This window comes from Aptenodytes forsteri, unplaced genomic scaffold, assembly GCF_000699145.1.
Source record: "Aptenodytes forsteri isolate BGI_AS27 unplaced genomic scaffold, ASM69914v1 Scaffold582, whole genome shotgun sequence".
In the NCBI taxonomy this organism is placed as follows: domain Eukaryota; kingdom Metazoa; phylum Chordata; class Aves; order Sphenisciformes; family Spheniscidae; genus Aptenodytes; species Aptenodytes forsteri.
Genome location: NW_008795675.1, coordinates 1,132,801 through 1,160,159, shown reverse-complemented (window position 1 = coordinate 1,160,159; position 27,359 = coordinate 1,132,801). Strand labels below are relative to the sequence as shown.

Genomic DNA, 27,359 nt, shown 5'->3' with positions numbered 1-27,359 from the left:
TGAAAAACAATTCAGACAATCCATCAGGTCTTTCCAAAAGGAGAAATGCAGCATGATGGGACCCACCAAAACCAATTTTGAAAGTAGTACACTAGTTAAAAGGACAGACCCTGCAGACACTCTGGGTCTATATACAATAACGGCGGTGCTGTATGAAGCTTTTATTCCATCAGAGCAGCTCTATCACATTGATTTGTGCCAGAGAATAGCTGGGTAGCTTTTTTATGTGTAAATCCACTTCCTAACCTGGCAGGCTTTACAGCACAAAAGTGTCAGCAAAATATTGATGTTTGTTTCTTCCATGTGTTCTGACAGGGATATGTATCTGGTCCTCTTTGCCAAGGGTACAGCTCCTTTAGAAATGCTTTTTGTGGCAGAGCTGAGCTTGGGGAAAGAGTTATTTTTAATGACAGTTTTGTGCCATTCAAATGTTAAAGTCTTTGCATAGCAGAGGTACATGTGGTTATTCTAGCATAAAAATACGTGTGTTTGCATGGTTCTGGGAACCAGTATAAATTATGCTAGCAAGAACATGTTTTTTGTTTATATGTTGGGAAAGCCAGTACTGTAATTGAATATAACTCTAAATAAGCCTGGCGCTATTTTTCATTCACAGGCCACCCAATTGAAATATATCCTCACCGTCTCCATATTGACAAGGGCAACTGTGAGGGGTCAAATGAGTTGGAGTCAGACTCATCTCACCACCTTCAGCTGTCCAAGTCCAGCACCAACAATTTGATACTGGAGACTCGCTGTTCAAAGGATTTTAGGATGGGATGAACCGTGGTCTAGAATAATCTGTTTCTATCCGCTGGGTTATAAAGGAGCACAGATCTGCTGCTTACAGTGTAAATATCCAGTACTGTCTAGATTAATCCCATATTTGACCCCTGAGATCCTCAGTAGGTCTCCAGACTGCCAGTCTCACCTCCCACTCACCTGGGCACAGTGCCCACTGCAGGTACATGGCACCAGACCCTGCTCAGCCTGTCTTAATTAAAAACAGCTTTATTATCTGATAGGTACCGACAGAATATAACCCGCAACACAGAAGGCTCCTGCCCTGAGGATGTTTCCCTGTAAACAGATGGCAAACAGAAAATATGCTAGAAAAGCTCTGCCTTGGAAGGTTTGTGATTCCTTTCCCCTTCAGACGTAGCATCACTGCTGGCTGATGCAGGCTCCAGTTACAGAAGAGGTCTTCAAGGCTAAGGCAGCGTGGAAAGCCTGCAAGGGAAAAACGTGAAACCAAGGGAGGGAAAAAGACCCAACCAATTAGTATTTGCCAGTGGGGATTTTATTTCAACCCGTCCCTCTCCCTCTGTGCTTAGCACCGTACACATACACCATGTAGGAGAGCAGCTCTGCCCAGGGAGGCATAGCATCCACATAGCATCCACACAGGCAGGAGAAGGGGTGGGGGACAGCACGTACTCGGCTTAATTTTACAGACTCGAAACAGATTTCACCAGCTGACATCATGACTCGTACGAGGTTGGGGGGGATGTCGGCAGCAGCGATGGTAATTAAACCCCTGGCATTCCAGCCAGAGGCGCGGTCACGTCCTGCTTCATCTGAGGCAGAGTTGGTCTGACACAGCAGAAGCCTTACGTAACCAGGCCAGATTGTCATTTTCGGAGCAACAGTTTCAGAAGAACTACATACGCAGGATTTTTCGCTATTTATAAGCTGGAGAACGAGTGTACTTCTGTCCCCTTCTGTCTCACACTTCGTTAGGTGGCATGCATGTCAGGGAACAGGGGCTTATCTTCCAGCTAACTACGCAAGGCTTTCGTTTGCATTCCCTCTTCATTTTGTGTTGGGATAGCAGAGGTTTGCACTGGCATGTGAGACGTTTTCTTATTGCTCATCTACAACCACAGTCGAATTTCAGAAGCGTTTTTGCACATTGCCCCACTGGCAGCCAATGATCGCAGTAGCAGCTTCTCAGGCTGAAATGTTTTTGTTGCAATGCATTAGCCCATCTCTATTATTGCACAAGCTTTTCCTTTTCCCCTAGTCTGTTTTGGCCATATCAGAAGGTGTGAACTCTTTTCAAAGAACCTTTAATCTTTTTCAACGAACCTTTAATCTTTTTCAACATTTGGAATGGGCCTGAATAAACACTTGTTAGGGAAAAACTTAATGGGAAAGACTTAGTGTCTTTCTTGGCTTATTATTCTGGCTGACACAATCTCTTGCAGATGCAGTATCACAACAGCAATAGTGCAGCGATACACTTAGAATAGCATGGTGCATGCAAACCATGATTGTTTTTAGTGGGAAGAATCACACCAACGTCCCTACCAACCCCTGATGTGTTCATTGCCTATCCTATGAGCGCACTTTTCTTGTAGACACACTCACCCTGTGGTTTTCTAGAAAACAGAGGCTTAAAACTGATAGGCATTTTCTATCACCACCTGAATGACACTTAAAACTGTGGGATAATTAAGGTCAAATGCTTTAATCCATCGGTTCCCTTTTCAGGTAAAACTGTTCATTCAACCAGACTAAGGACAATAGATGACTACCCATGAGTTCATCGGCTGTAAATCTAGGGTGTAAAGTAAAATAAACACATCATAAAACTCCTGCCCTGTTTCTTCCCACCTATTCTTTAGACTATTCATCTATTTTGGAAAGCTTATTAGTTCAAGACTTTAAAATCATGAACTACACATGAGGAGCAAGTATGATATGCACATGGAGGAGACTGAGGTCTTGATATGAAGTGGGAAAGGCAAGATGTTGGCATCCTTGGTGAGGAATGAAGTGAGCTAGACAGTAGTAAGCTGGGGGGCAGGGCATGCGTGGTTTGGGGATCACTGCCCAAGTTCAAAGCACTTATGCAGATACTTGCTTGTAATTATAAACCCAGACCCAAAGCAGTTAAATACCTGCACAAACATAAAACTCCTGTCACCTAAACATGTGCCTCTCTGCTTTGCTGAGTCAAAGCCTGCACAGTGAAGTGGATTGTGGCAAGAGGATTTTGGGGCTATAGGCTTACACTGACTGAGGCCAGCAGGTCAGAGCTGGAGTATTTTGTAGAAACTCAGCTACAGATGTCAAAGTCTGTAGAAGCGAAGTCTCCAATTAACACCTTTAATCTTATTATCTCAAGCCTTTTATCTTCAAATTTTCTTGGCTCTTTATTTGTTTTCTTTACATTTGTTTACATATACCGAACTGAAAGTTTTTCTGGAAATGCTGGTATGGCTTTTAGCTGTAAGAATGATTCACTGAGAATAATTAATTCAAAGATCTTGGCATCTCTTTTCCTTGTAATCTGGTGGTGGATATTCTGTGATTTTCTGGGAAGGTTTTTCCCCCTGAATGTGCATGTTTACACTCACACCCACACAGACTCACAAACATTTGCAAATGCAGACACTTCCCTCTTCTTTTGGAGCTTTTAAGTTCTGGAGCAGCACATCTGACCTGTACAATTAATCCTTTCTGCTATGTATCTCCTTTATTCTGTCCAAAAGCACAACAGAGCTTTTGAGGTTTGTGGGACCCATCTCGTAGGTTTTTGTCCATACCATAAATCCCCTAAGCTTCCAGTGCAGAGCAGGCACACGCAAACTGCACTTCGAGAAAGGTCTGTGCTCTGTGCTAACTCCTGCAGTTGTTCAGGCTTGATCTGGGAGACTGCTGGCTGGTCTGGGTCAAACCAGGCATTTTTCTAAGGAATTAAACAGCACAGTTCTGTTCCCAGAGCCCAGGATTTTTCCCCAGCGTTGTTTAATTTATTAAATATGGTTGTTGATATAGAGGTTATAGCTTGCTTGCATTTTCATACCTATTAGCAGCAAAAGCAGTGAGTTCTGCCTCAGACTTTGTAAGCCCTCAGGAGTATTACTTATGTAGAAAATTAAGCCTGGACCTTGCAATCTGTGAAACAAGCTCATACAGAGCGTAAGGGGTAAGATTTCCCCACTGGCCCCGTACATGAATTCCCTCATGAAACTTGGAGTGGCTCATCACTGTAAACATCAGTAATATTTGACTATTTGCTTTGTAGAGCTCGCAGTTTCACTTGCGATTTGGGCACCTAAAGAGAAATCAGGGTGCTAAACACCTTTGAAGAGCAGTATCTTTTTTTTTCCCTTGTTCTGAAAAAGGTCATTTATGCAATGCCAGAATCCCTGTAGCTGAGTACTTTGCACTGTTATTTCAGAAGTTGAAAGCTATTATGGTGCTTTTTAATCACCAGCACAGCATGACAAAAAACCTAGTTGCTTTGCAGGGGTGGTCATATCATTGCAATACTAACAGCTCCCTAAGGACCTGCGCAAGGTAACTAGCAGGCTGTAGGTGAGCTGCGTTTAGCCAAATAAATGCAATGTAAGGAGCCCACAGCAGAATATGGAGTCACTCTGTAATTATGCTCCTGGTTTTTCTGCCTTGTCTATGAAACAGTCACTGGAACAGGACAACTTTTATAAATTCAGGGAGGGCCAAGATTATTCTAACTAACTATAACAACACTTGGCTCTTTAAGGGCTTTTATCCAAATGTCTCCAAGCCTTTGCTCTTCACAAAGAGAGATAAATGTAATTATCACAGTTCTAAAGTGGAGAAAGCTGAGGTTTAATTAACTACTCATGGATATACAGCAAATCAGTAGCAGAGATGGGAACAGAAACCAGTTTTCCTGACTCCCATTTGTGTCCTAGTCACAGGATCCCAGTGCCATCGCTATCAAGTAGCAACTGCAGTGAGATAAACAAGACAAAAAGTCCCAATGGGGCGAAGCTGAGGGTGGCCTGAAGAGTAGCCAGACAGCCTCATGGTCAGCTGAAATAGCTCTGGGATACACCTATTGCTTATGGTCTGGCACTTAGTGAACCCGGACCAGCACTGGGAACCTGCACGTTGTATGTCTGAGAGACCAATTTGTTCCTCATAGTTTTCTCCTCGTAATAATCCTAAAGTTTGCCTTTGGGAAGGGCTCCCTCCTCCTGCGGTGTTGCCCACCCAGCTGCTCTCTCCCTCTCCACCACTGCAGCTGTGCTAACCTGGGACTCCTGGCTTTATCCCAGTCAAGAAAGTCAGTGGTCTAGGATGAAGCCACAGCAATACACACTCTACACCATCCACTTAGGCTTATTGCTTTCCAACCTGGGTCACTTTTGTTCCGACCTGCCCCTCACCATCCATGCAGACTCAGCCAGAACCTGCGGCCACTGAGACCTGTGCTGGGCAACTCCTTGTTCCCAAAAGCCTGGAAGAACAGGCTGTACGAAGAGGTGCAGAGATGAGATAAGCCAGGCACTGATTCCTCAAAGGCAGCATTTAGCCATTGTTCTCCCAAAAGGCTGATGACGGAGAAGGATAGCCTTAAAATGTTCTGTTCTCAATGAACAGTGCCAAAGCAGAGGAAGGGATCTCTCTTTCACCCCTCTCGCTGACTCCAGGCCAGGTATATTCAAACTCTCTGTTTCCTCAATGCCTACACAGCCTGGGCACAGAGCTACGCTGAGCTGTGTCCTCCCTATGCACCACCAGCTATCATAACAGCTCTGGAAGTCAAGGTGCTCACGGCATCTCCACAGGCTCTCTGGAGGTCTCTCCATCCATCAGTTACCTTTTTTTTTCCTACGGTTGTGGTAGAAGTTGTCTCAGCGAATGAAGAGAATTCATCGCTACACAAGCAACATCCCTTTCCTGTTTTGGATCAAAATGTAACCTTGAGCTTTTGCAATAGATCAGACTCCTCTCCCTGCCGGCTCCCTGAGCACAGTGGTGTGTGTCTGCAGCCATTTATCTAACTCCAGGAAGCAAATCAAGTTAAAATGCCCAGAATGAGATTTTTCTGACATTTACTGATGACTTATTACATTGCAGCAGTGAGGCTTTCAAAACAGGAAGGTATTTCTACTCCAGGCTAAAATAACATGCTTTAGCACAGCCAGCAGGTAGCTTGCTGCTCACATCCTGGGCAATACCTGCTTTTGCTGAGAATGGAAGTAGGTACAACCGTGGCAAGGGGTGACTGTGATGGCAGAGAGAAACCTGTAAATAGTAATCATAGGTTTTGCTTCCACAAACAGAAGACCTATTTAGCATTTGCTCAGCTTACTACAGGACAATGTAGTTGTCACTTTTATCCCACTAAAGCTTAAGGACAAGCAAGGATGGGGCTCCAGCCAGGCACTGTGCTGCAGGAGGAACACAGCCCCTGCCCCAAAGGCTTCCACAGGAGAAACGTAGGATGGGGCAAAGCGACTAGCAGGAGCGCAACAACACGAGGGCAGAAAATATGCAAGTGCTGCTGTGCAGGGAATCACAAAATGATAGAAAAGAAGGGAATTTGCTGTCTGTAGCAAGTTAGAAAAAAGTCAGAGGACGGCTGGAGCTGAGACCCAGGTTAGGAAGGAAGTTCTCTGAGGCCACATCTATTCTAGCAAATTAATCACTCCCAGGGCCTTTCTCTGGTGCTGAGGCCAACTGGCAGGGAAGATCTTGTGTCCATACCATTAAACTCTCTCAGCTGTCAAAAGGTGATGGCTGAATCCACATGGCCTCCTGGGAGCTCTCCCTGGCTTTTGCTAATTCCCAAGCCATGCCCAGAAACCTTCTGGATGAATGTTAAATTGCACAAGCCAGAAACCTGCCAGGGATAGCCCTAACAATTGAAATTCATTGCCCAGGTCTAGCATTGGTCTATGCTCGCACAGCCAAAGTCTTTGCTCGGCCTTTGCTGTGACTTGCCTTGCTTGGATCTGATTAACTCCTTCCTGTGGGCAGCTGCCAGCCCCTCCGCGTCACAGGCGTGGGAAGAGGCACCACGGGGATGCCTGTCTCAAGGCATGGGTTGGGTGCACACCTGCACACAGCTGAGGGGGGTTTCCCTGTGCAGCTCTGGCAAGGGAGGGCTTCTGGCATTAAGAAAGGGTGGACTTGGCCAGGCCAAGCATTGAGTGTAGGCTACTTGTTGCAGCAGACTGATGGAGAGCAATCATAAGACCCCTGGAAGTCGTACTGGCTGCTGCCGGTGGTGTTTACAGCAAGGTAAAGTAGCCCTTTCCTGCAGCAACAGTCACCCCCCTCTGCCCATTTCACCAGCCAAAGCAGTAAGCCAAGCTTTCATGGGTTCTCCATCCCAGTCCCTCCTTCTGCTCCTGGCCAGATCCCAAAGGCAGGAATGATCAGTTCTGCCTCTATGGCCACCAAGCCGTGAGCTGTTTCTGGTTATGCCACTGTCACATGTTCTCCAGGACAGAAATGCATGTGGTGGACACCTGTTCCTGGTTTAAATGTACCTTTGAAAACTTGCTGTCTTAGCTAGGTTGAGTTGAAGTGGTCATTGACATTTTTGGTGCTACATACCTACACATGCAGGTATGTATATGTATGTCCTATTTAAGATTCTCCAGTGTGACTTTATATTCATGGCTTTCAGCTCAGATGGTGCTTAAAGATACCCACGTGCTGTTTTTTGCCTCAAGTGCTTAAAGAGAGAAGTGGAGACTCTGGCTCCTTGTTCTATTGGTAGTCTGACCTGTCGCCCAGCTACCTTCTTCAGAGGAGAAATCTCAGAAGAGAGGAGCTTCGGGAGCAATGTCCAGTAAAGGTGCTTATTTATGAAAAACAGCCTGAAGACTGGAGGAAGGCAGCAGCTGTCATCTGAAGGTGCTGTAAGTGGAGATGCCACCGTAGCCCCCCCTGCACCCCCTTCCACTGTGCAGATGCCAACAGCTGTAAGAGGAGCCCTGGGTGTAGCACAGGTTTCACTGGCATCGCTGAATCCAGAAGCTATTCTTGGACACCACCTACTGGCATTTTCTCTATTAACTATTCTCAAGATGAACAGTTGTGCAGGGTGTCAGTGGCACCCCAAGCCTGGAAGCAAAGAGACAAACTTGACCTTCCCAGACCTTTTCAGTGAACGTCCTGCTTGTTTTTCTGAGGGAGGGGAGCTGCCCTGGGGCCTTGTGAAAAGCTCCATTATGTAAGGGAGGGATTTTTACACGGGACCAGAAAAGGGGATGCCGATGCCAAAAGAAGTACCGTGAATGGAGGCGGGTGAAAGAAACAAGAAAAAAAAAATAAAAAGAGGGAGGAAAAAAGTCTGCAGGCACTAGTGAGGAATAAACTGGAGGTCTTCCCTACCACATCTCTGGGGAAAGGGGCATTTTATACCCATCAAGCACCAGTTTAGATAGCCTTTCAAGACACAGAGCATTTAAGTCCATGATCTTTCTTTTTTCATCAAGGTTTATGTGGCACTGAGAAAAAATCTTTTTAGTTTTTGGATGCAGCATTTTAAATCAGAAAGAAAGAGGAAGTACGGCTTCTGACTGCTCTGCCTTTTGGCACCAATACCAAAAACCATAGTGCTGATGCTTATAATTCCTGACAGTCGCGGCAGACAGACAAAAAAAAGAACAAAGGACCATAGTGGTCAGTCATCCTCATTTGCACAGCAAGCAAGGGCTGTGCTCAACCTCTGCACAGTGTTGCTGTATGCAATGGGAAGAAGCCTCCCAGCTGCAATTGCTCCTCATGGAGGACACAATCCTGCTCTTCCTCCAGCTTCCTAGCTGTGACCTGCTGCAGCTGTGGGGTTTCAGCAAAAAAACCCAACAAGTTCTCAGTGCACCCATGGGTCCTAATTGCTCCGAGCAGCCTCAGCTGGGGCCTCCACCCACACCCTCTGCCCAGCAGCTCTACTTAAGCTCAGCCTTGGGCTACTTTGCAGGTGTATTAGGTCTCTGCTTTTGCTGCCTGTGTGGGCCTTTTGGGTATGTGTTGTAGCTTGTATCCAGCCCCCTTCACTGGCTGCATCCCTGGGTGAACCCTAGACTTGGTGCACCCCTTTGCTGTGTCTGGGGCTACTGGTGGAAAACACTTGCATGTCTCGAAAGCATGTCTCGAAAGCATGTCTCTGGCTCAATAGTTTTCTCTGATTGGGCAAGCTCTCTTTTTATGGTGAGTAAAATCAGAGGAGATTTATAGCCTACACTGATATAATGTGATCTAGCCATGACAGATAGTCCTTTCTTCATAATGAATGATGGATCTAGCTGTTATTACTTTGTTTTATTACTGTAACAGGTAGTTTTGAACCACGCTTGCCACAAAGGATGAATGCAGTAGGCTGGAAGGAAAACACCAGAGCTGTTGTGGTTCAAACCCACTCAAGAAAGAAAACTGTCTCGCATGTCAGGTGTGGGCTACTTTATGTCACAGAAAAAAACCTTACTTTTGGGGTTTGCTCTCTTCAGTGTGCATTTCCTAATTTTAAAGATGGAATTCATGTGTTCTCACATTGTTGGTGAGGTGTCTGAGAAAGTATCTGTGGTTGGAGCGAGTCTTTTCATAATTAATACTAACCCTGATTCTCCTTGATTCCCAGTTGCTTACAGGTAGTTGTTCAAAGTGGGTCTTATACCTTCTGGTGTTTATACATAGGAGATTTGCAGGGCCACGTGGTAGACTGGCAGATTACGTAGCCTATAAATAATCTGTTTTGCAGTAATAAGCTTTCTGTGTCTGTAAAATAAAAATGCTTCGTGAGAATAATGCTGTGTAGATCTGTAGGACCTAACTGTCATTTCCACAGAGTTTAAAACAAAATAAGTCATGATAAGCCTAAACTTGTGACAGTCTGAGCTTCTAATGCTGATGAAAGAGGTGTGAGGATTGACTGGCCAGCCAGTCACCTGCGTTATGTATGGCCCACATCACGTGCCAGTAATTTGCCTTAGACCATGAGACTACCGAAACCCTGTGCTGATGGCCCTTTCAGACATCTGGAAGCCATAACAAGGAAGAAAAGGATACTGTCATATTATCCAGAGAGCTGGCAGTTCAGCTGGCTTCCCAGGCATGAGAGCAAGCTTGTAGTAATGGCACTAAGGCTTTGTGGATTTTGACTCTAGACAAGCCTCAACAGAATAACCGGATCAAAACTGCTAACACCATAAGTTTCACTAAAAATTAATTAGTAGGAAGGAAGAAATGGAGGAAAGGCAGGCACAGCTTTGAAGATTGAGTTGCAAAGAGTAACAGTATGATAACCCTGAAGGGTATTTGGACTAAGACAACATAGATTTTGGCCTTCATTGGAAAATATAGCAAGAGGCTGATGTTACAGAGTTGATGCTGCCTCCCCAAGGTGCACAGTACTTGGACTCTTGCTGGCTTTTTCTGGCACCCTGGGAGCTCAGGCCTCATCAGTTTGCTAGTGGTCTTCAAAAGAGGTGGCTGATCTTGCTGCTGACCTTTCTGGATGCCTGTTCTTTAGACACCTTCTGATGCTACCTGAGGAGGGAACTCCCATCCCTCCAAAGAACAAGCCTTTTCTAAGGCATCTCAAGTCTGAAACAGAGGTTACCCCAAATCACCAGATGCACTGGAAGTAGGCCTTCATCTACACCTGCAGGAGTAGGCATGCCTCAAGTGGTGTGTGGTGGGGCCTGGGAACCTTTGTAGGTTGAAAAAAGCTTCTGTGAGAAGCTGCATTTCGCCTCCCTGAGATGTAAAACCTCTGTTTTCAGCTGGCTTTCCACAGGCTTACTTGGTCTCCAGCTTGAATGAGAAAAAAACAGTCTATTGCATGACCCTGGAAAGGCTGCAAAGTGCTCTGTGAGGATCTAGATATGTGGGTGTGCATATATGTCTTCATTAATAAATGCACTTACTGCAGATAAAAATGACAACATTGTTTGCCATTATGGCTTCCTTATGCTTCCTGCTAGAGCTACATTTCTTCACTTCTGACTTAACCAAAATTTCTTCTTTGGCTGCAGTTTTCCCTTGTTGCTGCTGTTTTCCATTGTTTCTTGCTTGCCTCAGGCTTAGCTTTTTTCTGAGAAGTTATAGTACAAAAGGTCTTGCTGGTTTTGACTAAGTTTAGGAGGAAACTGATGTTTTGTCTTAATCAAACAGCTATTTCAGTCAGAAATTTATTTTAACCCTTCCGTGTTCTGAAAGGCAGCCTGGGAATTTGGCTGGAAGATCAACCGGGAGCAAAGGGTGTGCTTTTGTTTTGCCTTTGTGAAAAGTAACCAAATAAGTCTGTCAAGTTATAGGTCAGTGAAAATCCTTATTCACATCGTTGTTGTGGGAGAGGAGAGGGAAGAGGCTGGCAGAAACAGCCTTTGGAAATGGTATTTTCCGTAAGAGGAAGGGACAGGGCTTTTGCATGGAATGATGAGTACTGAGACGGGTGAGCAGATGTACAAGCAAGGATAAGGGATGTGGGAAACAGGGTGGATGAAGCTTGTATGGTAACATATACACAAAAGAACCAGTTAGAGGGACTGCTGTCTAAAATTTGCCACAATATACAGAAATTTTCAACCTCTGCATTTCTGTATGGCCAGCCAAAAGCTGTGTAATTTGTTGCCAAGGTTGTTCCCTGCCCTGGTCCACAGAAAGTTAACAGCTTTCAACTTGTATTAGCTGTGCCAGGATCTTACATGCTTAGGACCTGCCTGATGTAGAGACTTTTAACAGAAATACTAATATTGGTGTGAATGGAAATGCATGGCTGAAGACACCAGAAAAACAGTAGATGAAGGGCTAAAGGAGTGGCATGTATTAATTGCTGCAGAGCCCACCCATGTGTTTCATGCAAATAACCAGAGGACAAAGAACAAACTGAAGCCTTAGAGGTAAGGTGACAAAATGGTGACCAACAGTACTGAAGCTGTGAAATACCCAGACAAGGATGGCAAAAGACTCAATTTTGCCTGAAACTCTTGAGGGGTGAGGCAGGACAGTAAGGCACACAACCGTAGTATCCACTGCTTAAGGGTACAAAAGATGCATCCAAAAATAAAGGGGAGCCCGGGAGATGCAGTGAGGCTGTCATGGTGTTATCCCATGTGCTTCCTGCTGCAGACAGGTGATCCTGGCCAGACCGACACATACAGCTCTGTGCATGCGAGTATGTTGGTGAGAGAGTGGGAGTGGGTAGAATCAACTTACTGGATTCTCTCTAATAAAAATTGCCTTCCCTGTGTGTAAGGTCTTGCAATGAGTTTTGTTCCACTAATTTTCCACAGTGGTGGAACTAAATGTTCCAGTTCTGCTAATGATTCATGTAGGAGGTGATATATATCCATGTGGTGGCATTTTATATATACCCCAGTTGCCTTTAAAAAAATCTAGATAATTACATTGCAAAATTGCTATGTTAAGGGAGTATTCATGCCAAAGTCAGGCACTCAACTGCTATGAATTGAAGTTGTCTGTTTAAGCTTCATGCTGCCCTCTTGTAGGAAAGCTACTGCAATCAAAATGTTTGCTGTGTTTCTCATTTTCTAAATGCTCAGGTTGAGATGCACGTTGCCCATTGGAGAGATGCATTGAATGCTGTCAATTATGGGTGACACTACTGCATTTAAGCATATAAAGTGCCACAAAAATGCTATAAAGAAAATCAGGCCACCCAAGTTACAAAGCAGGCTTTCTGTCTGAGAGGTTCTTGCTGACCTGGATGCTGCAGCTATAAAATGAAGGCAGCTCTCTGCTCTCACAGAAGTCAGAAAAACTTGTGCTCTGACTGCAATCCAGGTGCCTTTTCTCCCTTCCTATCTGTCTCTGTTCCTGACCATGCTGGGTGGCCACGTGGGCTCTGCAAAATAGCTATCTATACCCACTGAGGGCTTAGACATCTGTTGTGCTGCTGTCAGTGCAAGGGGATTGTTTCCTGGGTGCCTCTTGCTCCTTTTCATGGACTTGTGGGGAGAGAAAAAAAATAAATGCTTGTGAAGCATTCAGGTGTGATAGTGGTGAGGGCAGAGAAAAAAACCCAGTAGGCTAATATGTCCGTATTCTTAAAATCAATAATGATACAGAAGTGATGCTGGCCAAACAAAGTACTGAATAGATGCTGTTAGTTGTGTGTCACTCCTTCAGTGACAGAGGAGGATATGGGGGACTCCTGTGAGCAGCAGTAGTGCCATGTGATTGAATAAAATAAAGCTTACAAAAGGAGGATATCCAGCCATATAAATGTGTCCTTGTTCATCCTTGCTTAACTCTGCTGTTTTCATCATCTCTTCACAGTCATCCTGTTTGAAGGGGTGGGTTGCACAGGTGAGTCTGGTTTCTTGTACCTGTACTCTGCCTGCCAGCTCCAGAAAGTGCTGCCTGCTGCTGTGGTCACTGCCTGCCAGACACTGCTGCAGACTCTTGGGCTGCCCTTGAAGAAGGCAAACCTCCCAATGCTTAACCAGTAAGTGAGAACATCTGGGGAAAATACTTTGTTTGTCTCATGAAGTTTAGCTTAAAGACAGAAGTGCATTGTCTTTTTTCTCTCTTTCTCTCAAGCGTGGGGCAGGGGTTAGTTTTGAGTTACTTAAATGTTTACAACAATGTCCTTAATCTAGAGTTCAAGGAAAAGATTTGCTGGAGATCAGTCAATGAATTTTAGCATGGCAGCTGCCATGAAGTCTGGTTGAAAATAAGTGGGTAGTAGATTCCTATTACTATTCTTGCTCTCTCAAACCTACAGAGATTTCCCTGCTGCCAAAGGGTGGATCTGTTCTGTTCTCCAACAATAAAAAGCAGATTATTTTCCTTCTTAAAATACCCAAAGGGGATTGCTAACACAGATCCTTTCCACTGTGTGCCCATCCTAGTGTGGCTGGTCTAATCCCATCCCTTCTAGCAGCGTGGAAAGGCTAATCCCTGGCACTGAAGGCACCCAGATTAACCCACTGTGGGATCAGGATGCTTGAGCTGTTGTTAGAAGATTAGTATATTTGGTTCTCAACACTTGCTGAACTTGGCCTGAACATTATTTCCAATGAGGTCACTGACTCCTGGGTGCTAGTTTGCCTGGCACGTTAGGAAAGGCTGGAGTTAAAGCAAGAGGCTGTAAAGATTAAATAGGAGCGCTGAGTGTGCAGAATGCATTTTGGATTTAAACCAGTCATTGCTGCTGATGGGGACAAACGGCTTTGGTGGTCTGGTCCAGAGTTGCTGAGCTCCTGCCTCGCTGGGGAGGTGTTCAGCGTAGCTGCGACAGCTGTCTTGCAGTTCAGTGTGGGTCAGAGGAAAGAGTTTCTGACTTGACCCAGGGATCCCTGCTGGTGGCTGCATCTGGAACAAGGAGTTGTATCGGTTGTCTCACATCTGCATTTCGGACTTACACAGAGCTGCTTTTCAGGTCAGCTCTTTCCTGCCCGTGCACATCCTTCGATGTTGAGAGCTTCTCCTTTTCATAGGCTATTTTATCTTGAATTGCTTGGCTGGAAGCAAATATAACCACTACCCTGGCACTAGTTTTGTTCAACTACTTGTGCTGGTCTCCAGATGAAACACCTCTGTCCTGGATGATATTAGAGTCTTCCTTGGTGAGGAGAAGCACCTGTTAAGTGGCTTTTCTGGTGCTTTGCTTTCTGGAGCTTCCTGCTAATGACAGTGTGTGCCATTAAGTGGGTGAGCAGCCTGCAGATGAACTTGTCTCAATTTCTACACAGTGCAAAATGAGTTTATTTTGAGGGCAGCACCTCCACAGTGGTACCTTTAGGTAGGAAGCAATTGGCTTCCACTTTCTGTGCTGGGACTCATACTGTCTGTGCTCATAATGTCTTATTTCAGCTACTAGCAGGAGGATTCATTTTAAAAAAAGATCTTCCTCTTGTCAGCAGGGCATTAATTCCAGCGCAAAGGTTGCTCATGCTAGTTCAGCATCTTGTAAATGCTTACGCTGCTTTCTAGTGCACGGGGGAGAGACAGTGGAGCTGTGGTCCCTTTGCAACCAGTCCCGCTATTGTGTGTGAACTGGGGTCTGAGGTGCACTGATGCTGGTGGAATGCACCATGGTGCTACAGGGACTGTGCATGGGTAGGGATGGGCATGGTAGATCTCCTTTCCTTCTTGAAAAGCAACTTTTTTCCTATTTCTTGTCTGGGAAATTACAAATGAGGGCTCTAAACAAACTCCTCTTTAAAGATTTTTGGTCATACAAGAGGAGTATGTATATTCATCTGCTTTTTCAGTGGAAAACTGCCATGATGGTAAAATAACCATTAGCTAGGAACTGTTTTTCTCTATCATGACCCGGGTGAATACAAAATTACATTTGATTCAAAGCAGCTTATCTTTAAAAGTACTGAACACTGTCTGTGTGGAACTGGTTCCAGTGATTTCATTCAACATTGTTGCTGACTGTCTTGATTTCAAGACATGTCCTTTTGTGAATGTGGATTGTATCATGCTTCCCTTTGTCTGTGCATACAAACATTTCTTGGCTGAAATGTATATAACTATTTTGTCAGATGAGCGACAAATGCAATTTTTCTTCCTCAACAGGCCAGCAAGGATATTCAACTGAAACCCATGTGGAAGACGTAAGTCTAAAAGTTCTTTCAGTGGAGATACACTAGAAAGGTAAGGCCTTTCCATAAACGCTTGCTTTGAGTTTGACACTGGTATCTTAGAGTCGTAGCTGTACTAAGCATTCCCACATCTGGCAATGCTGTGCAGCCTAGTGAAGCAAGAGCCATTCAGTTTTAACACATTTATAAGCACTAAGTACATTCCTCTGTACTTTACAAACATACTTTGGGGGATTACCATAGAGCTGCATGATAAAATAATTTTTAATATCTTATGCAAGGCCCGTGTTGCAATCTATTCTGAAAAAATAACTTTTGAAACCCAGAATGTGGGCCTAAACCTTCTGCCTCGCTTACTGTGGCAAGAGGACAAGGCCACTGCTATGGTGGTACTGCCTCCAGTTGTCTCACTGAAACAAGACAGATGCATTTTGAAATAACCAGCAAGGACATGGGATAGCAAAGTGTGTGTTGGTTCTCCCACTTGGCCAATGTTTCCTGCACATGGAACTTGCCCTTGATTTAGATCAGCATGGGCCTAGCTGATCAGCTGTGCCTAACAGGCATGTGTAAGATAGTTGTCTGTATTAGGTAAAGAATTTCAAACCACCTGTTCACTGAATGAAAATGTAATGTCTGACAGTGTGCTGAGGTCATTCAAACTGAGTAAAAACATATATATACACTATATATAAAATGGGCCATAAATAAGACATTGTCCAGTGTGGAAAAAGTGTACTGTAGACTTTAATATACTAGAAGCGAGGGTCATACGATGTCAGTAATGGTTCTGCTTGTATTTCAGCCCATACTTGCTGTAACAGTGCTTATAAACTTGTAACCTGGATGAAGGCAGTTTCTAGGACATGGGGAGAGTCACTGTACGCATCTGGGGGATACACAAAGTGAAAAAAGAGGGAGAGAGATGCTAATGCCACCACACTGTGAGCTCAGGCCTTGGTTTTCCTAAAGGAACAGATTATGTATGAGTAGTTCTTGTTTGTGTTCAGTGTGTAGAGCATAATGTATTGTCTGGCTGATATCAAATAATCATACTTAAGCCACTGGTTTGCTCATCAGAATACCTTCAAAGGGTGGACCTCAGACCTACACTGATAAGGTAGGGAACAGCAGTGCTGGCTGGACGCCCTGCCCTTCCCCACGGCTGGCAAATCCATGTTCATGTAGGTTTTGTACCCCTATCCCAAAGGTCAAGGAAGCCCCAGCAGGGTTCATTTCCCACCCCTGATGTTGCTTCTAACGGCTGAAGATAGGTGTTAGTTTATTCACTGCTTTTGTTTGACATGGGGGAGTCCCCACCAAGACTGTCTGCTTGGTAGGCACCATAGTTGCACAAGAGAAATAACATTTTGACACTGAAGCATATTTTTAATTGGCTATAATAGTTTAAATTTGAGGGAAAACAAGCAGAAATATAAAATGAAAGGAATGGATGTGGTGAAACTGCAGTCCTATAGCAGGCGGAGATGCAGGTGGAGACTGATCAGCTAGTGTGGCTTGCTCTCCTTCTGTGCGACTGGCTTGCAGTGGGAACAGCGGCCTTTTCTGTATCTGAACAAAAATTTACCTACGGAATATGCTTGAAACTAATCTCTAAAAAAATCTTGGGAAAGTGCATTTAGCAGTTCAGGCTTGGGGTCATCTTCTCACCTTTCCTTCCTTTCTGGTTCTGACATCAGGAAGGTTCTCCCTGGGGTTTCTAGAGTCCTTCAGATCTAGAATTACTAAAAAAAACAAACAAAAAAACCCCCAGCTTTAAGGGCAGGTTTGGGGACTTTCAACAGAGTATGCATTGCACTGCAAGGAATAGATGTGAAGTATAAAAATACAGGCATACTGTACATAATGTGCTTGCTGTGCAAGAGAAGTTACTCATGTCTATACAATGTTTAACACTATAAAATACCCTGAGTGCCAAGTCCTGAGAGGAGCTCAGCTTTCAGCTCCCTCTGGGGCTATAGGAAGATCTGTAGCTGCTCACAGGATTGAGCCCTTGCAGTGTTACATCTCCAGCTTCCCCAAACCCCAAATCCAGGCTGTTTCTGCAGCTACCCTTGCAAGTGTCCCCTCTCCACAAAAGAGTGTTGCCCTAGCAATGATTTTGAGATGCAATATTTTGTGCTGCGTGTTCAGTTTCCCTCCTTGTGGCAGAAACAGGGAAGGACAAAGCAGGAGAGAGCCTGAGAGTCAGTTTTTGTCTGCCAGCAAGTTGGGAGTGTGCATTGCTCAGGCTGTTATAAAAGGCCCTTGTTAAGTAATCACATTTCTCTTGCGTAAGTACTTGGTTTTCGGAGGCTTTAGCCAATTGGAGGCTGCAGCTCACAGACAGAAGCATGCCTAACTACCGTGACTTTTTAAATAATGTATGATTATTAATCTGCTGAAAGCTGTATAAAATCTCTTTAGATAAGGTTGAGCAGCGGAGACTCCCCAGTGCTGGTGGTAGCTGAGCTACAGCTGTAAGATGCTGCCAAAAAGCCTGTGCAGATCCTTGTGAGTAACATTTCTGATTCTTCTGAAGGGTGTTTGCAGCTGATAACTGCAGGCAGGGAAATACTGTAGATGTTTATTGACGGCAACAAATTAGAGGGAGGCAGGAGGTAAGAGACAGTAGTGAAACTATTGGCTGGTTTTAAAATAAGGCTTTCCTCCTAGACTTCTGTAAGCAAGTATGGGTTTCTCTGAAGCTGTGTAATCAAGTCTCTTCCAAATATGCTGATAAAAAAGAAATGTGGTGCTGAATTCAATTACAGGACTGTCAGAAGAACATAGATTTGGCCTGACAGCGTAATCAAAGGACCATCTAGTCCCAGGTACTGGTCTGGAGTGGCCAAAAGTCAATATTCAAGGAAAGAGTATAAGAATAGGACAACTGTACAGTGATATTTCCTCTCCTACGTCTTCCTGGCTTTCAGAAATCTGCAGGTCAGTTATTTCCTGAGTCAGAAATTATATCTTTAATCGTACAAGTGGATTTTTCTTTTCAGAATTTGCTAATTCAGAATTTGCTAATTCAGTGTATCTGTTGAAGACAATACATTGTTTTGGGATTTGAGTGACATAAATCTAATTGGGATTTGGTATCTTGAGTTAAATGAGTTCTTCCACATAGAATTTCTGTTTTTTAAAAAAAGGGTGGTTTTCTATTTAGATGGAACTGAAAAGGGAAAAGCTTGTTTGGATCTACAGAAAACAGATTTCCCCCTCCCACTTCCTTGTGATGTATCTGGATGCAGCTCAGTCCATGAACAAAGCCCGGAACTATAAAACCATCCACTGAAGTGGGAACTGGAATTTATTAGTTCAATGCTGAGCAACTTGGAACAACTCAGTTATTATTCCTGCCAACCCTGGAAGGCACTGAAGTGCCATTGTATAGAGAAGGCAGCTCAAGTGTTGATCTGTGAGGGGAAATAAAGCTGTTGCTTATAGTGTGGATGCACATACACTTACTCTTACAGGTGGCACAAAACTCTTCCTTGATAGAAAAATGCTGGACTAATGGAGATCACTTGAGAGAGCTCAAGTCACTACTTACATACTACACTTTTTCCAAGGTTTGTAGACTTTACAGTCTATAAAGTTCTTGAGACCTGCAAAAGCATTTAAATCTTATTTGCAGCCAGTAGATGAGGAGGTAATATCACCACATAAAGCTGTTATTTTGTAGCAGTTACAGTATTAGGTACATGTGAAAAGCTATATTGAACTAAAAGGCACTCTGGCAAAGCCAGATTTTAATGTTTTCATTTTTCTTTCCTAAAGAGGGCAAAATGATAGGCCTGTTTGCTTCCGTATAAATTCAATAGTGATGTAAGATAAGCTGCAATCCCTCTTTTACACTTGCTTGCTTATTTAGACCTTAACTCAAATTTGCCTATGGATATATTGCAAAGGTTTTATGTCTCTTGCACTGTGCCAGTAAGGGATGGGTGGTGGCAGAGCAGGCTGCTCACTGGGCGCTCCATGGCTTTCCATTTCAATTCCGCAGCCTAGCGAGACCTCTTTGCTTCTGTGCTTCAGGGTTGTTCAGAAACCTGGCAGCCTTCCCAGGTGTTTGTAGTGTTTGTTCTCCATCTGAAACTCACACAGGGGTCTTTAGCCTTTACAGCGCTAGGGGCTGGCAGAGGGAGGTAATGACCAATCTTAGACAACATGAGACAGGTTTTTCCAGATCCTTGAAGTAATCTGATGATCTGAGGAGAGTTTACAGTCATAAAAACCCATGAGAGACTATTAAAGATGCTACTACTAGAAATCCTTGAGCTGCTGGAAGAGTTTCTGGGGAAGTATCTGTTGCCTGCCCTGTTTTTCGGACTGTTCTTTGGGCTGCTGACACTGACTGCTGTCAAGAGGATGCTGGTTCAAAGAAAGATGCTCCTAGCCCATGCAAGGCCTTCTATTTGTAATGTTTTCATAAGAACTAAAGTCAGCAAACTGGTGCATTTACAATGTTGTTTTTAAAACAGTCTCTGGGACATGGAATGAACCCAAGCATATGTTAGGATAGCCAAATAATATTTCTAATTTGTTGCAGGGTAAAATGGACACTATAAACAAGCTGAAGATTTTTGTGATGTTTCTGTCTCTGGCTACTTTCATGGTCATGGTGATACTGAATGCTGGAAATGCCACTGGGATATTCAAAGGTAATGCAAGCAAATTGTCTTTGTCCAGAGGTGGATTTCATGCATTATATCATTTAATGATATAAGGTGCCTTAGATGGCACATAGATCTGTTATATGTCTACATAGATATATGTTATATATCTACATATAGATCTGTTTGTCACCTCATTGCTTTTCTAAATACACCTTGATCTGTGAAAGATGAAGTAGCTGGTGCATCCTCCAGCTGTTACAGCCAGGTGCCTGAGCCCTATCCAGTCCCTTGAAATCCAAGTAAATGGTCTTGTCCCCGGTGAACCTGGATCTAGCTGTGGGTGAAAGGCAATCTTTGCATATGCTGCCCTTGTATCCCTGGTGGAAGCTGTTCAGGCTGCTGCTGTGGGTTTCTAGAAGACAGTGGTGCTTGGTTTGAACACTACCCAGATGAATCTGTCAGAAATGGACATTGTGCTTCTCTCTGGCTTTCACGTGCGACTGGCTTTTCTGGTTCTGTATAAGAGGGAAGGTGCTTGGGGTTCCCCATAGGGACAGTGATCCCATAATGGGTGTCTAAAGGCAAGCCAACTGCAGCATATGGCTTGTTTTCACCAAGGGCATCCTCTCGCCTCCCTCAGATCCACTGAGGTGTGGACTAAGCCTTAAGGAAGATTGCAGGGTGAGGGAAGTCAGCAGTCTTTCCCCATCCTTAGTATGTAGTAACATTTTTGTCTGCAATAACATTCACCACCACAGGTCTGTTCAGGACAACCCCTGGAAACATCTCAGCAAAATACAACACTGACTTCACACCAGCTGGCTGGACTTTCTTCATCTGGAATGTCATCTATGCCTGGCAGCTTGCCTGGCTTCTCTATGCCTTGTCAGGGATCTGTCGAAGGTATTTTCCCTGCTTATACATGAAGGTATACGTGAAGGACAGTGGCTCTTCCCTTCTGTAGCTCAGTCTTGCACCCTTTTTCTGGGGTTTCTAGTCAGAGTAAACCCACTGCCATTCCTCTTGGCTTGATGTGCTGAAGCTCTGCTGCTGGAGCATCTCTTAGGTTCAGCATCCAAAGCTGGGAAGCAGTTTGGAGGTGTATATGAACTGCTCTAACATGTGGACAGGTTACAAAGCACGTAAAATGTTCTGTGAGGCCTGGTTTCCACTGATTCATGTGATCTGACAGTTACCCAGTAGCTGTGCTTACCCGCTGCTAGGTGCTGAGAATCCAAAGGGACAAAATTAATGAATTATGGAGCTAATGCTTTGAGTTTACTTGCTGTCAGAGATCAGAGATTTAAGCTGAAATGTTTAACTCCAGCATAGAGTCCCTGTTAGTATGAGGAAAATGAGGCCAGGAAAGTTTGGTTGGTCAATGCAGGCATTGTTTTCCTTTCTCCATACATGCTTTTTCCTTGCAGGAATGAACTTGGATGTGTCTACATAAAGCCAGACTTGCTACCAATACCTTTTTATGTGGTATGGATTCTGAATAATGGCCTCAATGTTGGATGGCTGTTTTTGTGGGACCGAGAGTAAGTTGCCTTTTGTTACAAATGCTCTTATTGGGACTACCCCAATACTTCATTTTGCCCTTTTCCTATGTGTGAACACTTAATCAGACCTGTAAAACTCAATGGCAGGCCTTGGCAAAAGGTAGCCTTCACAAAAGTTTCGGGTTGTGATGTTTTCATCTTGCCCGTGAGGTGGATTGGTTATTGAAGTCCAGGATCTCCTCAAAGCTTCTGTTCTTCTGTGTTTTTCCTTCCACAGGTAAGACAGGAGCCATGCTTCTCTTCATAGACACAGTTAAGCTCCTTGCCTTGGATTGTTTTCATAATCATGGTCACATGAAGGGCTTATAATAGTACTGCTGTCAAGAGGTGAAGAAATCAGTTGCAGTCAGGAAAATAACTTTGTGATTAACAGAGTAAACCAGCAGTATGTTAAAATGAGGGCTACATGTAGTGATTACGTTTATTAAAGGCTGATTAACTTAAAAGTCAGTAAAGGCCAGACACTAAAGCTATGAATTAAGGCATTGTGACACCACTGAAAAAAGTATTGTACATTGTGTGTGTATGTATTCTTTGTCCTAGATACCTCCTCCCAGCCCTGGTGTTCCTGGCAGCCCTCACTCTGACTACATGTGCTGCCCTCTTCATTTCACACCAAGCACTGAGCATCCATTCCTCGTGGCTTGTGAAGGGTCACAAAGCTGAGCTCTGGCTCATCTGCATCCTAGTAGGTGGCATTTGGGAAGCTGTGCTGTTGGTAAATGCTTGAAAAAAAATAACTGTGCTGAAGGTATCAAGAATGAAAGATTCAATGACAGGAGATGGGGAAGGGAAGATTTCTGCCCTGACTTTAACTTGTGCCTGCTGAAGGTACATACACAAGCTTAATTGCGCCTCAGTTTCCTATCAGACATCATGGGAATGATTCAGAGCAAGGTATATCCCTCGTACTTCTCTAGCTACTACAGAATGAAGTTTTCAGTTATGTATGAAAACTTCAGCCTGACTTGTGTTTGGGGTGGGGAGAACAATATTTCTTGCAGAGGGAGAAGCCATTGCTTAGGGTGGCTTCTGTTGCTGTAGCTGATGGTGATGTCCCTGGTATCTGACTACAAGAAATTATATACTTGTATGGGGAAGTGTACACTGCCTAAGGTTTCAAATGCAGCTGCCTTTCTGAGTTTTGCCAAATTCTGGAAGAAAACTAATTTTCTGTTGTCTCTGAGAGGAGTAGGTGTTTGGCAAACTACAGAGAAAATAAACATACTCATACTTCATCACTCCTTGATTCCCTCCTTGTGCCTCTCTCCTAGCTCAAACCTGCTACCCCCAAACCCTTCCTCCCCATCCAGGACACCTCACACTGCAGTTCATCCCATGGCTGCTGTGTGCTTTAACCACCTTTGGTCCCTTTGCTTGATGTTGGCGTTGCTCAGTAAGAAAGTGAATCAGCTGAAAAAGCACACCAAAGGAGCTAGGAGGGTCTCCAGTGGAGGAGGAGTCTGCACAGAAAAGTTCCTACTGACTCTGCTGGAAATGTCTCTAAATCTCTTGGCACAAGCTGGGAGTGGGATCTGTTCTTTACACTGTTGTATTTCAGTTCCTGAGACACCAGTATAATGCAGAGAGCTGGGAATAGCTGGACTCCCTGTCCTCACTCAGGAGTGATTCCAGCCCTTGATATTGCCTGCTCCATGTAGCAGAGATGTTTGCTGGGAGGTTGTTGAGATTCAAAAAACTGTTCTCTCTGCCACTTACAGCAGCCTGCAACATCTGGGCTGGGTAGCCAGGCAGACTGTGCTTTGAGGTGCGGATGGGAAGCTCCCGCTGGGGTTGCAGGGCTTTTTATGGGGGAATCTGCAGCTGCCACTGGGGTACTTGGGGGACCCCAAGGCTTCAACTCTTCTCCATGTTGAGGGAATTTCCCTGCAGCTAGGTCCAGAAGGCTGGCTTAACTGCCCCAGGACCTATGGGTCACAAAAGACAAACAGGAATTACCTTTTTTAATCATGCTTGTCATCTTGCTGTTCTACGTGGCAGGTCCAGAATGGGCTGGCGCTGTATGCAACATGGACCACCATTGCCACTCTGCTGAACTTTGCCATTGTGTTGATCTACAAATGGAATGTGTCCAATGAGACAGCAACGACTGCTTCTCTAAGCATCCTTGCTCTCAACCTAGTAATATGGTAAGTAACCTCATGGGTTCCCACCAAGCCTGAAAGACCCCTTCCGCATCTCACAAATGGGTTGGACCATCTGTCCCATTCATTTATAGTCTGTCCCTGTACCAACACTGAGTACAAAGGCCTCTGTTATAACTCATGGCAGATGAACAGGGAGCCTGGGCAGAGCTTTTCTTCCCTGATCCTCAGCAATGCCAATAAGCACATGCTGTGGGCCAGGAACAGGTTTCTGTGACTTGCATGAGCCCAACCTGCCCTAGGTTTGCAGGTGAGGGCTTGATATAGAAAATATATGAAACATGGCTTTATTTTTTCCCTAAACTTGCCTTAGATAACTTTTTATTAATCTTCTGAATTTTAGTAAATGCACAATTTAGGACTCTGGTCCAAACTGGCCTGCAAAAAAACTATTCTTTGTCCAATTCCTTTCTTAAACTTTCTATGGAAAAAAAAATGTACAGAGAAAACGCTTACTTTGGTCACTCCTTTTCTTCACAGGTTTTATCTAGAAAACTTCTTTCTTGACCAGTATGTCCGCTATAACCTTACAATCTACCCGGTGGTCATAATAGCTCTGACTGGCAGCGCATGCAAGAACTTCTCATTTTCATCCCCAATGACAAACAGCGTTTTTATAGGTGAATCTTTTGGACTGTTTCCAACTCATAAAAGAAGGCCAGTAGCCACTTACACAGGAAAGATGTGGATTAGGGGCAGAAAGACAGACTTGCCTCTTGAAAAGTATTATTTATGAGAAGAAGAACTAGGGATTTATTAGAAGGTATTCATTTTGCAAAGTAAAGAGTAGAGCAGAAATCATTGCCCATGAGCCTTGGGGTTGGATTCAAACCTTGTGTTGCCTCAAGTTCACTTCCTGGTGTAATAAGTTTGCCCTACAATTCTCCATCATCCACTTGAGTCCTCTGCTGGTAGCTCCATCTGACACAGGGTGGGCCAAAGGAAGAGCAGGGCTGGGATGAAGGCTGTGGACTTCCATTTGCCCTATCATTTGGTATCTAGGAGCAGTGCAAAGTTTCTGACCCAAGGAGGGGTTGTATCTAAATTTCACAGTGCAAACCCTGCGCATCCATTTGCCCTATCATTTGGTATCTAGGAGCAGTGCCAAAGTTTCTGACCCAAGGAGGGTTGTATCTAAATTTCACAGTGCAAAACCCTGCGCATGCTCCCCTCCTACACAGAGCTCAGGCTAGCCTTAACAAGTTTTCCTGAGATTATTTGGTTGCTGCAGGCCACTGTAGCTGAGTTGAATGTAGTCATCCATTGTAAAAGGGCTTAAGCTGTCCAAATACTGTACAATCTGGCAAAAGCTATGCCATTATGAGTAGCTTTATGCTGTCATGAAAGGGACTGAGCTGTGTGAAGTCTGAATCTGCTGTAGCAGTTTGAGATGCCTGTTCCCACCATAGGGTCAGCAGAAGGGAGCATGTTCCCACACTTCAGCCTTCCCACTGCCACGTACTAGTGGTTAAAGCTAATTTCTGGACTGGCACCACCAATCGCAGTCACTCCAGTACGTGTTCCCTTTTGTTGCAAGGGCAGCTGGAGCCCGGTAATGCCTAAAAGCACTCAGCAGGATTTAGCAGAGCTTGTCTGCCAAAGGCATGAGGGCACTGGAGATTCATCTCCTGATGGTTAGGGCCACCAGGAATGTGAAGGTATGTGTGATCTCTGGCAGACAGCTGTGTTCCTGCAGTAGGTGCATTTCTACCAGTAAAACTTCATTCTTAGTGGTTCAGCTTGTTTGGCTGGTAGGACAAGAATGTGCTTTTCCCAACTAGTGCATGTTTCTTTATATAGTTCAACTATTCTTGGAGTGTTTTGTTAATGTGATGCACTTTTATTCCTGTGTCCATAAAGCCTCTCCCTTTTAGATATGCCTTGACCTGGAAGTATTGGGTGAGTTTGACTGGATAGCAGTGAAACTCTGAACTCTGTGAAATACAACTCTGATGGGGGTAATGGCTCCTATACAGTGGGGTTCTTTTTTGCTCTTTCCCTGAATGTCCCCTGTACTAGGAGCTGGGGTATGACAAGAGCCACTGACTTTCTCTCATGCACTAACATGCTTCTGTGTTTCTTTTCTAGTTGTTCTGCTGGCAATGACTTGCTTGATCTTTGCTGTTCGGCTGGGATTAGTCACATGGAGACACTACAAGAGGCCACTGGCAGCATCAGAAACCCCAGACCCATCAGGCACAGTGGCCTGAGACCTCTGGCATGTTGTGGCAGATACTTTAAAGGGAGAAAAAAAGAACTGGGCATCTGCTGGTCCTTCTTTCCAGTATCGATTGCCTTGTGCTCTTTAACTATGTCTTTCCATTCTAAATGCAGATGGCTTGTCTGCAAATCTGTCCTGCTCTCACGTTCCCTCAGATCAGCTACTCACAGCCCCACCTTGAATATGTACCCTCCTTCATTTGGTTTGACTCTGGATCAGTGCAGGAAAAGGTCCTTCAGCTGAACAGCCCTGTGCACCTTTTTGACTGAGCTGTGGCTCTTTGCTCCTGTTAGTGCAATGAGGGCTGTCAACAGGCGCTTGACAGGCTTGCACAGACAGTTGTTCATATTCTTTCCTTGGCAGTTCACTTTTCTAAAGTGCAGCTCTAAGCGAACTGTCCCTGGGAGTCATGGTGAGCAGTGGGAGGTCTGTCATTCCTTTGGCCATTCAGTGCTGGGTATCTGCAAGCCCCTGGTGCTGTGAGCAGATCTCCTGCAGGCAGTGACTGCTCCCTTTCCGGCTTCTCTTCATCGTGATGGGAACAGATACTACAACTCTAAAGATCTACCTTTGTGGTGTCAGCTCTGACGTTTGAAATCCAAGGGGGGAGGAGGAGTGACTGAATACTTCTGACACAATTGCAAGCCTTCAACCTATTTCAGCTTGTAGCTCTAGAAACCGAAGATGCACTTTTCAGCATACAGTAAGATATCTGGGTCTCTGCCCTGGTTTTTCCCGACTTTCTCAGTTAAGTTAGTCACTGTGTCAGCGCCTCTGCCTGTGGACCCACAATAACAGCAGATTCGTGCTGTTCCTGCTCTGCCTGTAAGATGAGATCCAGGTCAGGTGGGAGTGGTGGCTTGCCTTTCCCTGAGCTGTGCAGAGTGAGCAGTGCAGTTTGTGCTGGCTGGATGCCTCCTGCTGGAGGATGGTTTGTAGCCACTCTGGCAGGAGGTTAGATGTACAGATGAGATGATACCTGATCTGGGGTGAAGCCTGCTGCTTCAAAGTGAAGCCTGTTTAAGAGGGGGGGGTGGAATTTGAACCGGTAGAGTGAGTTCATCCTGGATCAGTGCTTTCTCATGTGGCTTCACCACTTCTGAGGTGGTATTAGGAAGCCTGAAAGTGGACTGAAAGGTGCTTTCAGGTGCTGAATATCTTGTAATACTATTACAAAGGTGAATTCTTCTAAAATAATGTGCTATTGTTTACATTTAACAAAGAACAAAATCAGTGTAATGCAATTCTTGTCATTCTGTTGTGTTTTATTTTCAACTAAATCAGCTAATTCCACCACTCTTCCACTAACTCCAAATCATCTAAAGCAACTGCCCTAGCTCCTGCCTCACTTGTGTCCTGGTCCCCTGCTGGAGCCAGCTGCTCCTCCCTCCCTGGGATGTTCCTGGGTGTAGCTGCTTCCACTGATCATGCCTTCATCAACCTTAGAGGCAAAGACTTGGGTGATGCAGATT

The 27,359-nt window shown here is 44.6% G+C and overlaps 1 protein-coding gene across 1 annotated transcript; it reads left to right on the top strand.

Annotated features, from left to right (window-relative positions):
- The first annotated feature begins 19,878 nt into the window (after positions 1 to 19,878).
- LOC103901687 lies at positions 19,879 to 25,876 on the top strand. Its single transcript, XM_009282609.1, has 7 exons — positions 19,879 to 19,984; positions 20,698 to 20,842; positions 21,367 to 21,480; positions 22,045 to 22,189; positions 23,503 to 23,651; positions 24,147 to 24,286; positions 25,755 to 25,876. Exons 1-7 carry the CDS (start codon positions 19,879 to 19,881, stop codon positions 25,874 to 25,876), a joined length of 921 nt encoding a protein of 306 aa, XP_009280884.1.
- Positions 25,877 to 27,359: the final 1,483 nt, after the last annotated feature.

Coding starts and splice junctions, on each gene's coding strand:
- LOC103901687 (XM_009282609.1), top strand. CDS start 19,879: ATGGACACTATAAACAAGCTGAAGATTTTTGTGATGTTTCTGTCTCTG. Junction 21,481..22,044: donor CTGTTTTTGTGGGACCGAGA/GTAAGTTGCCTT, acceptor TCTTTGTCCTAG/ATACCTCCTCCCAGCCCTGG. Junction 24,287..25,754: donor GACAAACAGCGTTTTTATAG/GTGAATCTTTTG, acceptor TTTCTTTTCTAG/TTGTTCTGCTGGCAATGACT.